Source organism: Leopardus geoffroyi, chromosome C3 (assembly GCF_018350155.1).
Source record: "Leopardus geoffroyi isolate Oge1 chromosome C3, O.geoffroyi_Oge1_pat1.0, whole genome shotgun sequence".
Taxonomy (NCBI): domain Eukaryota; kingdom Metazoa; phylum Chordata; class Mammalia; order Carnivora; family Felidae; genus Leopardus; species Leopardus geoffroyi.
This window is the reverse complement of record NC_059338.1, coordinates 55,253,471-55,265,974: the sequence shown is the minus strand read 5'-3', so window position 1 is coordinate 55,265,974 and position 12,504 is coordinate 55,253,471. Positions and strand designations below refer to the sequence as shown.

Below are 12,504 nucleotides of genomic sequence, written 5' to 3'. Positions count from 1 at the left end.
GTAGATGAGTATTTAGAAGCCATGAGGTGGTGCTGTGCTTGTGTCATTTAACAAATATGAATGAATGTATTTTAGAGAAAGAACATTAGTTTGTCATGCAAAAACCCTAATAGTCCACAAATATATTTAGTATTGGTAAAACTCTCTTTAGATTATTACTTTCATGCCTGGATTTATCTATGAAAAACACAAATAAACTGAAAAAAGTCTTAGAGAAAAATCATTAGGATGATTAGGAAGATAAGGTTGGAAATAACTTAGGTTGTGAATACTAGAAAAATAGAAAGAATATGATTGGCCATTTTGTTTTACAAATGACCCCTAAATTATGACATAATTGGATTCTGGATGACTGAAAACTGAATGAATTTTGTACTGAAGATCTCTCATTTCTTGGATAATCACCTTCTTTTTTACTGCTTCAGGGATCTTCAAACTGTTTGAAAATAGGATACTTTTATGGCTGATTCACTGTGTGCACCAGTACCTTGGGCCCTGGGGAACAGTTTCTATGGTGAAAAACTGGAACAGAACATGACACTTTTGAGGAATTCAATGTCATTATGGCTGGAGGGCAGAGAATGAGGGAGTGAGTTATAAGAGATGAATTTGGAGAAGTAGGCAGAGGCTGGATCCTGTAATGTTTGTAGGCAAGTTAAAGATTTTTGTTCTTATCCTAAGAGCAGTAGGGAGTCATTTAAGACATCTGAATAGGCAAATTACACAGTTGTATTTGTGGATTAACAATGATCATGGAAGTTGCAGGTAGGAAGATCAAGACTAGACATGAGAAGTTAGGAGTCAAAATGAGAAATGATAGTAGCTTGGTCTTGGTTAGGGCCAGTGAAGATGAAAAAAACAGAATTGAGAAATGTTTAGGAAAATCAAGAACTTGGTGGTAAATTAGCTTTGGTGAGTGATAGAGAGATGAAGTCAAAGATAACCTCCAAGTTCCCAGGTTGTTATGATGTCTCCAAGATGGAGAGCTCTGAAAGGAAGATTAGGTGCTTGATTTCAGACATGCTGGGGTTGAGGTGTCATTGACACATCTAAGAGAAGTAAAGTCCATGGTCTAATACATATGCCTATAGCAAAAATAAAAAGTCTGTAGATAACACCTTGGTAGTCACAGGTGTTTGGATATTTATTAAAGCTATGGGTGGAATAAGATTCCTTTAGGAAAGAACAGAGTGTGAACAAAGAAGATTAGGAATCAGATTTGAGGAATGTTGGTATTTACAGGTCTGGTGGAGGGAGATGACTTGGCAACGGAGATGGAGAAGGTACATCCATAAATGTTAGGATCTAGGGCCACAAAAGCCAAGGAAAGAAGTTTTTTAGGAATCTAAGAGTGGTCCACAGTGTTGCTTTGCTGTTGAGATATCTAAGAAGCAAAAAGTGGAAACCATGTGTTTTTATCATTTACCACTCACATGGCAGACAGGTGGCTACTGGTTTCTCGTGGTTACTGTTACTCTTAGACTTGGGGGTTTGTGATGTTGCTACTGGGAATGCAGTCCTCTACATTCTGCTTCAGAGCTATAACAATAGCATATGCTGGGTAATAACATACATCATACTATGCGCAAAGGTATAATATAGTTACGAACTATCAACAATTAAATAAGTATAGTAACCTCAGATAAACATAAAAAATGATTAAGATGGTTTCTTCAGTCAGTCTGGGAATATTTATTCCCCTTACTTTTTTTAATGTTGTCTTTTTTTTTTTTTGAGAGAAAAAGAGAGAGAGGCAAGGCAGAAAGAGAGGGAGACAGAGGGGCCAAAGCAGGCTCCTCGCAGAGAGCCCAAAGTGGGGCTCAAACTCACAAAATGTGAAATCATAACCTGAGCCGAAGTTGGACACCCAACTGACTGAGCCACCCAGGCTCCCCAATTCCTCTTACTTTTAATTTATTAGTCTTTTTCCTGCATTTCTGTGAAGTTTACATTCTCTTTTTTTTTTAATTCCAAATTTATTAACTGATTCAAGAAGATTATCTTTTTTTCTTTTCTTTTAATTCAGATTTTTGCTTAACTGCATTGTAATAGAAAGAACATGAGGCAGAGAGCTAGCCAATCTGGGTTTATACCCCACATTTTTTTTTGAGAGAGAGAGAGAGAGTGAGCGAACGTGGGTGCACATGAGCAGGGGAAGGGGAGAGGAAAAGGAAGAGAGAATCTTAAGCAGGCCCCACACCCAGCACAGAGCCCCATGTGGGGCTCAATCTCACGACCATGAGATAATGACCTGGGCCAAAATCTAAGAGTTAGATGCTTAACCGACTTAACCACCCAGGTGCCCTTTTTTCTTAATTAATTTTCTTTTTTCCTAATTAAGCTTTTTTCTTAGTTAATCATGTACTCATAGACAATCTCTCAGAGAATTTTTCACCCTGCTGAGCTGGAGGTGCCAGCAGATGACCTTCAGCGGCGAAACCAAGTGGATGGTTAGGTAGAGATAGCAGCAGCAGAGAGAGCTTTCCTTTGCTAGTCATGGAGCTTTAATATGCAAACCGCTAAAGGCAGAAGCCCCTGAACACCCACCACTGCACTGGCGCTAGAGGCAGGGCAAGAGGAAACACTGTCTGAGCTGCAGAGTTTAGAAGTTAACAACTAACAGGTACCTATGAGTTCCACCAGTATGGTCCTGAAAACATCCAGCAGCACCTAGAAGTCCCCAATTCCTTCATTTCTAACTAAATTCTAACTTAAGGTTCCATCTGATATATTAATTCATGCAAAAATGTTATTAGGCAGCCTCATTATTAACATTGTGTGCATTTTAACAAGGGTGTTTCCAGGCATAAAGAGGTAGCCCAAGTGAGTGACTCCAACTGAAGGCATTTTGAGCATGTCCTTAAGGCCATGGAGGAGAGAACTGGAGCTTCTTCTCATTATTTACCTACAGAGTTAGTCTCAAGTGTATATACGTAATTGATTTCTAAGTTTTGAATGATTAGGGAAACAGTAAAGGTCAATTTTTATCTCATGAGTTAATCTTTAATCTGTTATATCTGTACGATTTTGTTTTGTTTTATTTAGCAACTTACCAACCACATTCGAGATACCCTGCCGAACTTCAGGAACAAACTACAGGGACAGTTGCTCTCCATTGAACATGAAGTGGAAGCCCATAAAAACTTCAAGCCCGAAGACCCCACCAGGAAGACCAAAGCGTTGTTGCAGTGAGTCACCTTTCCCTTCCCTTGTTCAGCATTTGAAACTAATTTCTTCAGTTTGCTCTTGCCTCAGTCTGTTTGTCATGCTATTTTCTAGGTGTAACAGAAGAAGCAAGTATATGACACTTGGTGCATGTTAGACAATGGGCCTTAGGTCTTTATGTGGTCTTGAAGAATAATTGTGGATCTTCCTCTCTTACTATAAATTTACCAATTTTTCATCCCCATGTCCAATTTCATTGTACTTTTATAACTGGATTCCAAAAATGAGTAAAACCAATAATGATAACTCAGCAGCGTTTTTCCTCTTAGTCTTTAGAAGTGGACGAAGGTCCTGTTGAAAATGTCATTTGTATTGTACAACTGTTTCTATTGATGTCACTCGTACTTATTATCTTTTTATTATTTTAGTCATTTCACGTGATTTATCCGTGTGCATTTTTCAGTGGAATGAAAACCAAGGCTTTAATAGTAAAGTATGGACAATAAGGGCACATTTAGATTTCTTTTTCCTTTTCGGTTATGATTTTAATGTAGCTGTTTAAAAATACAAATGTGAAAACTGCCAAGTATCTTTTTACTCCTTCATGGTCTTTCCATCTTACCCTTGGATTACTAGGTTTATCCCTGAGAGGTCTCAGGTGGTGCAGCAGAGTTGTTAGAGAATTGCCAGCTCCTGTGCCTTTTATCTTTATTCTCTTTTTTTGGCCCTTCCTAGCCTCACCTGCCTTTTTATTCCTGTGCTGCAACTTAGGTCAGGTTCCTCTCGACCAGAAGACTTCCTGCCCAGCTGATATTCTAGAACATCCTAAGTCCATTTACAAAGATAATGCTTGCCATCTCTTATGGCCCCCTTCTTCCTGTGCAGGCTTGATCAAGATACACCCCCCCTTCATTTGATGTTTAAAATTCATGACATAATTCCTGTCTTTGTAGAGATATTTCTAAATGCTCAAATTATTTAAGTAAGATTTTAATGCAACATTCTGTTTCCCTATTTAAAAATATTATAGGATCATACAGAGGAAAGAGTGGATTCAACTCTTTCCTAGTTGTTTTTTTTTTTTTTTTTTTTTATTCCTGGCTTTGGTTAAGCTCCTATAAAAACTCTTCAAGTTACAGAGAAAAGAAAGCCATTTCTGTGTAAGCCGTAGGTCATTATCTTAACATCCACCTGAAACTATTCTCCTTACAAATGCTGGTCTTGCCTCTGACTCCATTGGACTCAGATTACAGACTTTTCTATATCTAGATTCTTCCCTTGTAGGGAGCTAATCAGTTCCTTCCTCTCTCCCTTTCTCCTTTCATTCTCCCCTTTCTGCCTACCTCTCTTCTTGCTTTCCTCTCATCTCTTTGTGTTTCACTTGGTGTCTGGTTCTCTGATACCTACTGGAAAGACTTTTGACCTCAAGAAGAGGCCACAATAGAAAGAGGGAAACAGATCTATAAGCAACTGTGTTAAAATCTGATAAATGCCGTATTTCTGGTAAGTATAAAATGTTAAGGGAGCCCAGCTGAGGAAGCAGTTACAGGTGAGGAAGGTTGTGAGTTCACAGAGAACAAGATATTTAATGAGACACTGATGTATGGGAAGAGTTTGTCAGATGGAAGAGGAAGACCAGAGAATAGTGCAAACTCGGGTATGGTTTGTTGTAGTGGGCCAGGGGGCTGGAGTGTAGGGTATGAGGAAAGGAGTGGCCGGAGGTAAATTTTCTAAAATTTCCCAAGGTTTCAGTGCATGTGTCATGTCTATACCTTCTCAGGTGGTTAAAAATTAGCTTAACATTGGCAATGTTGGCATATGTGTAAACATAGCTACATCAAATTATATTCTGAATTTTGTGGCCTGAATAATTTGCAATTTTAATTTATCCAGGATTTCGTTAAAAGAGAATAAAAAGTACGAGTTTTAGATGGTTTGAATTTTTTCCTATGAAATTTTAAATTTGGAAGTAGTACTAGTATATCAAAATTAGTTTCTAAATTTAGTAATCACAAATATAAGTGGTTATTTTCTCCCTATATTTCTTTGTTTTTTACCAACCACCTTAATTCATTCCTTCATTGAAGTTATTGAGTACCTCTCATATTGAGAAGGGAGAGATAAATGAAATGCATGGTCCTTGCCCTTAGGAGAGAGACTGATAAGTGAACAGTGGTGATGTTCTCTGCTAAGCACTATGCTGAAAATAAGCTGAAGAAACAGAGGAGAGGCCCTTCGTCTGATGGCAGTGAGGAGGGGTGGTGGAGAGGGTCATGGAAGTTTTCCTAAACACTGATGCTTGACCTGAGTCTTGAGGGACAGAAAAATAAGCCAGGCAAGGAAGCAAGCGGCAGAGAAAATGGTATTCTGAGCAGAAAGGAAAACAGGTGTAGAAGCACAGAGACGTGGTGCATGTAGGGAGCTGCCAATTGCTTCTTTATGATTGGCTTAGAGGTGAATGAGGACTAGTAGTGAGAGATGGAGCTCCAGGGCCAGACCACGGAGAATCTTGGGTGATGACTTCAGGAGTTTTACTTTTATTATTAAAATGTGGGGAATCATTGAAAAACAAGGCTAGAGCTAGTTGTGGAGGGGATGGTGGTCACAAATTTGCATTGTTCTGGCTTCGAGAGGTCTGTGATCCTGGGGGTGGGGAAGAGAGTAGCTCACAGGGTAATGAGGGGGCTCAGCTGGAGCAGTTAGGCCATTAGATGAGTGTGATTCATTTTGATTCTTCTATGCAGTTTTATTGTTTAACTTAAATTCTTATTTTAAGTATTTTTAAGTATTTTAAGTATACTTCTTTTAAGTATTTTTAAATACCATTTTATGATTTCAGCTAATTGGACAGAATGCATCTAATGACATAGATATTTAAGATATATATTTTAATTATACACCTCAAATAAATTTTAATAGCATGTATTTCATATAGTTACATTTTTGAGTGCAGGGATCATTCTGCCAGTAGGTGCCACTAAGAACACTAGGAAAAGGACTCTAAGGGATAAGCACAGCAAATTGGAATGAGAAATGCAAAGCCTTATAACTTTAACTTGAATTTATTTCTCTTTTACAATTATAGGATGGTTCAGCAATTTGCTGTGGACTTCGAGAAGAGAATTGAAGGGTCAGGGGATCAAGTAGATACGCTGGAGCTCTCAGGAGGGGCTAAAATTAACCGTATTTTCCATGAACGCTTTCCTTTTGAGATAGTAAAGGTTTGTACCAAATATTATTTTTTTTCCCTTTCACTTCATTTCGTTTCCATGTTCTATTCTATATAACTATTCGTAAAATGTTATGTGAGTGATATGGGACTAAGAGAGTTTTTTGAACAAAAATCTCCATACTCAGGTGATGAAATTTAGGAGAGAAGTATTTTCTTACTGATGGTTCTGATTGTATTTAATGGGATCTAGCAACATTTCAACGTATTTCAACAAGTACTAACTGAGTTCCTATGATATTTATTTGTTGTCTAATTAATTTAAAAATATTTCTTGAGCACCTATTCTGTGCCAAAATTCTCGATGCCAGTGATCAAGACAGAGGCACTGTCTGGTGGGGAGTGGCAGAAAATTTTTACAGATAGGCAAGGTAAGAAAACACCAAGTGTTATTATGTAACATAATGTTAGAAGGGTTGGGTGAGCCACTTTTGATGGGATGTTTCAGGCAAGGTCTCTCTGAGTAGGGGACACTGAAAGCATGATCAGAATGGCATGAAGAGGTCAGCTGTAAGGATCTCGGGGAAGAGGGTCATTCAAGGCAAGCAGCTGAGGATGAGGCCCTAAAGCAAGCGTCTGTACAGTGGGTAAGGAATAGATGAAGCTCGGGCAGAGCTGAGGAAGGGGAGCCGGTATGCCATGGATTCAGAGGAAGGAAGCTCCCAGTTTACGTAGGGCCTTCCAGGTTGCAGTGGAGGCATTTACATTTAACAGTGAGAAATTAGGGGAGAGTTTTAAGAAAAGGTGGACCCTATTTGGTTGATTTTGAAAGGAATGCTTTGCAGGCTGGATTGTAAAGGGGCAAGAGTTGATTCAGGGAGACAAGTAAGGTAAGTTCACCAGTACAGCCAGAGCGGGAGGAATCCACTTTCTGTGGGGCCTAACGTTTATACGGTTTTTTTTTGGGGGGGGGATGTTGAAGAAGAAGAATACAAAATTATAAATACACAGGCACAGGGTCTTGGAAGGTGCTTATGCAAGAGACAAGCCCTGAAACTTAATCTTCTTAGCTTCATAGTCAAAATGCTCCAGAAGAGAGGATAGAGAGAAGTGGATGGATTTGTGATTTTGGTGGTAGGGTCAGTAGGGCTTGGATTGATATGGGGGATGCAAGAAAGAGAAGATTCAGGATGACCCCTAAGGTTTTGGCTTGCACAACAGCAAATGTTAGTGCCCATCTGATGAGGGAAACTGAATAAAAGCTGAGTTTGTGTAGAGGTATGAACCAAGAATTTTATTTTGGATATGTTTAGTTTGGATTGCCCAATAGGCAGCTGAATAGTTTTAGAGACTATGCTCCTTGCTTCACATACAGAGGAGGGTGCTTATATCTTGGTGTGGGAGGGAAATGGGCAAATAGTTTCGTTAAAATGTGCTAAGTAAAGTGATAAACTTCAGTACAAGGTGCTATGGAAACACAGCCTACGGACCTGAATCCCTGTATGAGTGCATGACGGAGTCTGGCTTCTGAGCTGAGTTTAGAAGGATGAGCAACTAGTGAAGCAGGAGAAGGTTCGGGGCTGGAATTGTTCCAGACAGAAGGGAGGAACGGTAAAGGCTGAGCTGTGGGCCACAGGGTGTGGGTAGGGAACTAAAGCAATTTATCGTTCTGTGGTATAAAGTGTGAGGGGGGAAATGGATAGACAGGCTGGAGAAGCCAAATCTGAGAAGTAAAAGGCTGAACCAAATGTGCTCTGATATCCCTTTTAGGTCTAAGCTCCATGACACTTTGATCCTAATTCCAAGTAAATTTAAAGTACCTAAAGCTTCTGGGAAATTTTTATGCAGCAATCTGTCCTGCATTGGATTGGTAAAATATTATTAATTTCCTCTTGTAAAGAGGCCTTGAATGCAGGTGGTTAAAATGGCCAGGGAGAAAAGACAGCCATTGTTAATCTCAGCACAGCTGGACTGCTGTTGCATGTCAGGTGACACTTATTTATGCATTTGTCTGTGAATACATTTACTACATTCAGCAAAAGAATGAAGTATTGTATATTTCAAATGAATGGCCAGATTTATGTGCAGAAGGCATCTTTTATGCATAGTACTCCTATCTATAAGAGAGTTAAAATCCACTGCACTAAAACTCTCAGAAATCTCCAATGTTCTACGTTGCCTTGAACTTTATATAAACAGATGTTTTGACCATCTGGGTTTAGGTTAGGAAAGCCATAGTATACATTTATTAATAACTAATTCAAGTTATCCTCATATTTTAATATTCAACAATATTATTATTCAAAGGAATTAAGTGTTTTAACTGTGGCTCATTTTGCTTCTGCAGATGGAGTTCAATGAGAAAGAATTACGAAGAGAAATAAGCTATGCAATCAAAAACATACATGGTATCAGGCAAGTAATTCACATTTCCCTTGTCTCCAGTTCAAGCTACTAAGAGAAAATTAATGTTTATAAATGGCTAGTGAAGTAGGCTTTTCATCATCTGAGCAGAGTAGAATACAGAGGTGGGAGTAAGAAATAAGACACTCTAGTTTGAGTTTCGTGCTAATTTCCTGTATTGTCATACTCAGAAAAGAAGACTTTTCAGTTAAAAAAGCAGAAACGCTTTCTGCACTCACAGCATTGTGCTCTGCACAGGGATTTTACCAACAAGCAAGATCTTGTTCTCCAGAGCCTGGCATGTTGGGGAAGGAGGCCTGACATGCTCAGAAGTAATCGTTACATACACAGAGACAGGACAGATACATTTCGGCTGGAGCTGTAGAGTAAGATTGGAAAAGATTAATGAAGAGTGGTGACTTTTGAGTGGAACCTTGCCTGTTTAGAGAACAAGAATGATTCCAACAGGCAACGGTATGCTGTGTGTTTACACGTGCGTGTGTGTAAAACCTGAGAGTATGGAGATTGTCGAGGCAGGAGGATTAAAGAAAGTACTGAAAGTGGGAGGAGTATTGTGAACAGAGGCATAGAGGTGGTAAAGCGCAGTGTGGAGTTATGGAGCAGAGGGCCTGCTTTTTGACTGGAGTCAGGGATGTAGACAGGAGCATGGTGGGATCTGAGGCTGGGAGTAGAGCTTGTACCTTGTGTGGAAGTTTCCCTTGTATGCAACGGGATTATTCTCATTTAGTTTCTTTAAAGAAACTCAAAACACACATTTCTTGAGTTCATGTACAGAAGGCTAAACAAAATTTAATGGCACATATAGTAAGTGTCCTGAATTTAAGGTATTGAACTTAGGATGCCCACTTCATAGATTATCTCCTGTGAAGCAGGTGTCCCCTGTCTATTGGCAGCTGTGTATCTCAGCTTCTGCCACAGGGTTGAGTTGAGACTATTTTGGGAACAGAGCCTGAGAGGGCAAAGCTTGATGCTGAGTGTACATGTAAAAGGAGTTATGACATTTGGATTATTTATCATTTTAAAATTCAGACATCTGCTCTAAAAGTTGCAAATAGGATAGGTAAATATGCATTCACAAAATAAAAGGGAGAAAACATTCTATAACCAAATCCAGTATTTTTCTGTTACTATCAACAGGATTTCTAAGTTCCCTATTAACTCTATTCTGTCTCGCTCAAATATAGAATGCATTTGGTATGGAAACTATGTCTTACTCTTGAGCTGGGCAGAGCTGGTATCCGAAAATGTCAATCTGCTAGGTGCAGTGAAACCAAATCACATGTTTTGGGTCATAAAGTATTTTTATACTTACTTTACTGTAAAAGTAAGACATAGTACTTTTACTTGGCTTTTAAAACTCCTTACCAGGGGCGCCTGGGTGGCTCGGTTGGTTAAGTGTCCAGCTCTTGATTTCGGCTCAGGTCATCCATGATCTCACGGTAGTGAGACTGAGCCCTATGTTGGGCTCTGTGCTTTCAGCGTGGAGCCCACTTGGGACAGTGTCTGTCTGTCTGTCTGTCTCTCTCTTCCCCTCCCCTGTGTGCACGCATGTGCTCTGTCTCTCTCAAAATAAATAAAACAAAACAAAAACCCCCAAACTCCTTACCACATACATTTCTGTTGAATGTAACTGCAAAAGCTCAGTAATTCCGTTTTGAAAATTTCTGATTTACTTACATACCAAAAGGAGAGATTGTTATTATTCTGGAGTTAATTTGCCTATAGGATGATAAGAAGTACACAGTGTCCTGAGAATAAGACACACCGATGGCATGATTATTTAGCCTCTTAAATACACTTCATTTGACAAGTTTTGTTTCCAGTTGATTCTGTTAGACATTTGAATAGAAGCCATCTTTGTTCACTGCAGACCTGTGGGTCCTTCTTTGTTCTGCAAAGTGTGCGGATGGCGAGCAAGGGAAGAAGACAGCCCTTGTGGGGCAAACAAAGATAAATGCATTAATGCCCTGCCTACCCGTGTAGTAATGGGACTGTGTGTGCTCAGACCACTGCAGTGCCAAATGGGATGCTGGGGTTCAGAGAAGGAAGGCCTTGTCAGTGGCAGGACTGGAGAAGGCAAGCTGTAGGAAGTGGTTGCTTTTGATCTGGGCTTTGAAGCACAGGTGGGATTCGGGACAGGCTGAAATTGTGGGGAGGGTGAAATGAACATCACGGACGAAGGCAAAGACAGGAAACGTTGGTATGAATATGTTTGTGGAAAGGCAAATGGTTGGGTTTGGCTGGAACGTAGGGTGCATGAAAGGGTGGAGGCAAATAACTGCAATGGAAAATCAGGGTCAGACAGGGGAAACGTTTAATATTAGACCAAACGGTGTGGATTTTATTCTATGTCCAACGTGGAGAGATTTCAAATTACTGTATAATATGATCACTATAGTTAGAAATAGAGGCAAACATAGGGTGCTAAGTAAATGGTTAGGAGGGGCAGTATAAAGCTGCTGTAAGGGGACGTGTTAAATTTCCCAAAAGAGGTACCACAGAACTGAGTGGTCAAGGAGGAGAAGTTAATCAAAGAAGTGAGAAGAGCATGACAAAAGCATTGTTAGGACACCAATTTGAATTAATTCCAGCTAAGTGAAAAGATACTTGCTATTTTGGTTATCATTTGTTATTTTTGTAAATTCATGATTTAGGCATTCTGTGTCCCAAAGTTAGTTCCACTTAACTGTCTTTCTTTTCCTCTAGCACCCCAGGACCTCAGACTGGGAACCACTGAGCTCACTATAATACAGCTCTCCTAGGAAGAATAGATTGCATAGTCAGGAACGCTACCATTTCAGCGTTCACAAAGTGAGGATTATTTTCTGCTCTCTGAAGGGCAAGAGAGGGTTGCTTTTGGAATACTTTAGGAATAGAAATGTAAATTTAGGACCATTTTTATTGTAGCAGTGCTTTTTATTGCTGTGAAACTGTGAGATGAGACAAATTACAGTCAAGTGTTAGTTAGAAGTCGTATTATTAGAGTCCATGAAAACATTTTGGAAACTGTTTTTAGGTAATGCTAGTCATCTATAGATTGGGATTTATTAAGGAATTGTAGTATTGAAAATGTTATTACAAATGAATAAATCACTATGTAACTTTCAAACTTGGGCATTACATGCTTGCTTTAGGTGGCATGCCAATTGAAACCTTTTTCAAAAAAGTACTGGATATTACTCAATTTAAAAAATCTAATGTGCTGCTTTATTCCTTACGTTCAGGACGGGGTTGTTTACTCCAGACATGGCATTTGAAGCAATAGTCAAAAAACAAATTGTAAAGCTTAAAGGACCGTCCTTGAAGAGTGTAGATCTGGTAATACAAGAATTAATCAATACCGTCAAGAAGTGTACCAAAAAAGTAAGTTTGAATTATTTAACTTTCCAACAAGTAACTATTTGGTTTACCCATCTTTCCTATCCTGCTACGTGCCTCTCTTTTCCTGACCCTCACTTCGTTGTGTTTGTCCAAGAGGAAGGAATGTGAAAAGTACTGAGTGGGAATTGCTTTCATGATTGATTGGCAGAGATATTGTCTTCTATCACCCATGTCCGATAGGTTTGCCGAAGCCAGGAAGAGTATATTTAAGTCAGCTATTTTTTTTCCTCGTTGTCTTAAACAGGTAAACATCACTTTAGAATAATTAGGTGAATGCTCTAATTTTTCTTACCATGTGTAGATGGGGATAATGCCAGAGAAGGGAATTATTGACATTGTGTATATCAATGAAAAAATTCTTCTAA

The 12,504-nt window shown here is 39.2% G+C and overlaps 1 protein-coding gene across 14 annotated transcripts in view; it reads left to right on the top strand.

Annotated features, from left to right (window-relative positions):
• Positions 1-12,504, top strand: part of DNM3 (dynamin 3) — a 559,650-nt gene that overhangs the window by 196,221 nt on the left and 350,925 nt on the right. For all 14 annotated transcript variants that reach the window (XM_045452915.1, XM_045452913.1, XM_045452909.1 and 11 more), the window contains exons 7-10: positions 3,046-3,188; positions 6,251-6,386; positions 8,682-8,749; positions 11,983-12,121. In XM_045452915.1, coding sequence (XP_045308871.1) covers positions 3,046-3,188; positions 6,251-6,386; positions 8,682-8,749; positions 11,983-12,121 — 486 coding nt within the window. The remainder of the gene's footprint in view (positions 1-3,045; positions 3,189-6,250; positions 6,387-8,681; positions 8,750-11,982; positions 12,122-12,504) is intronic.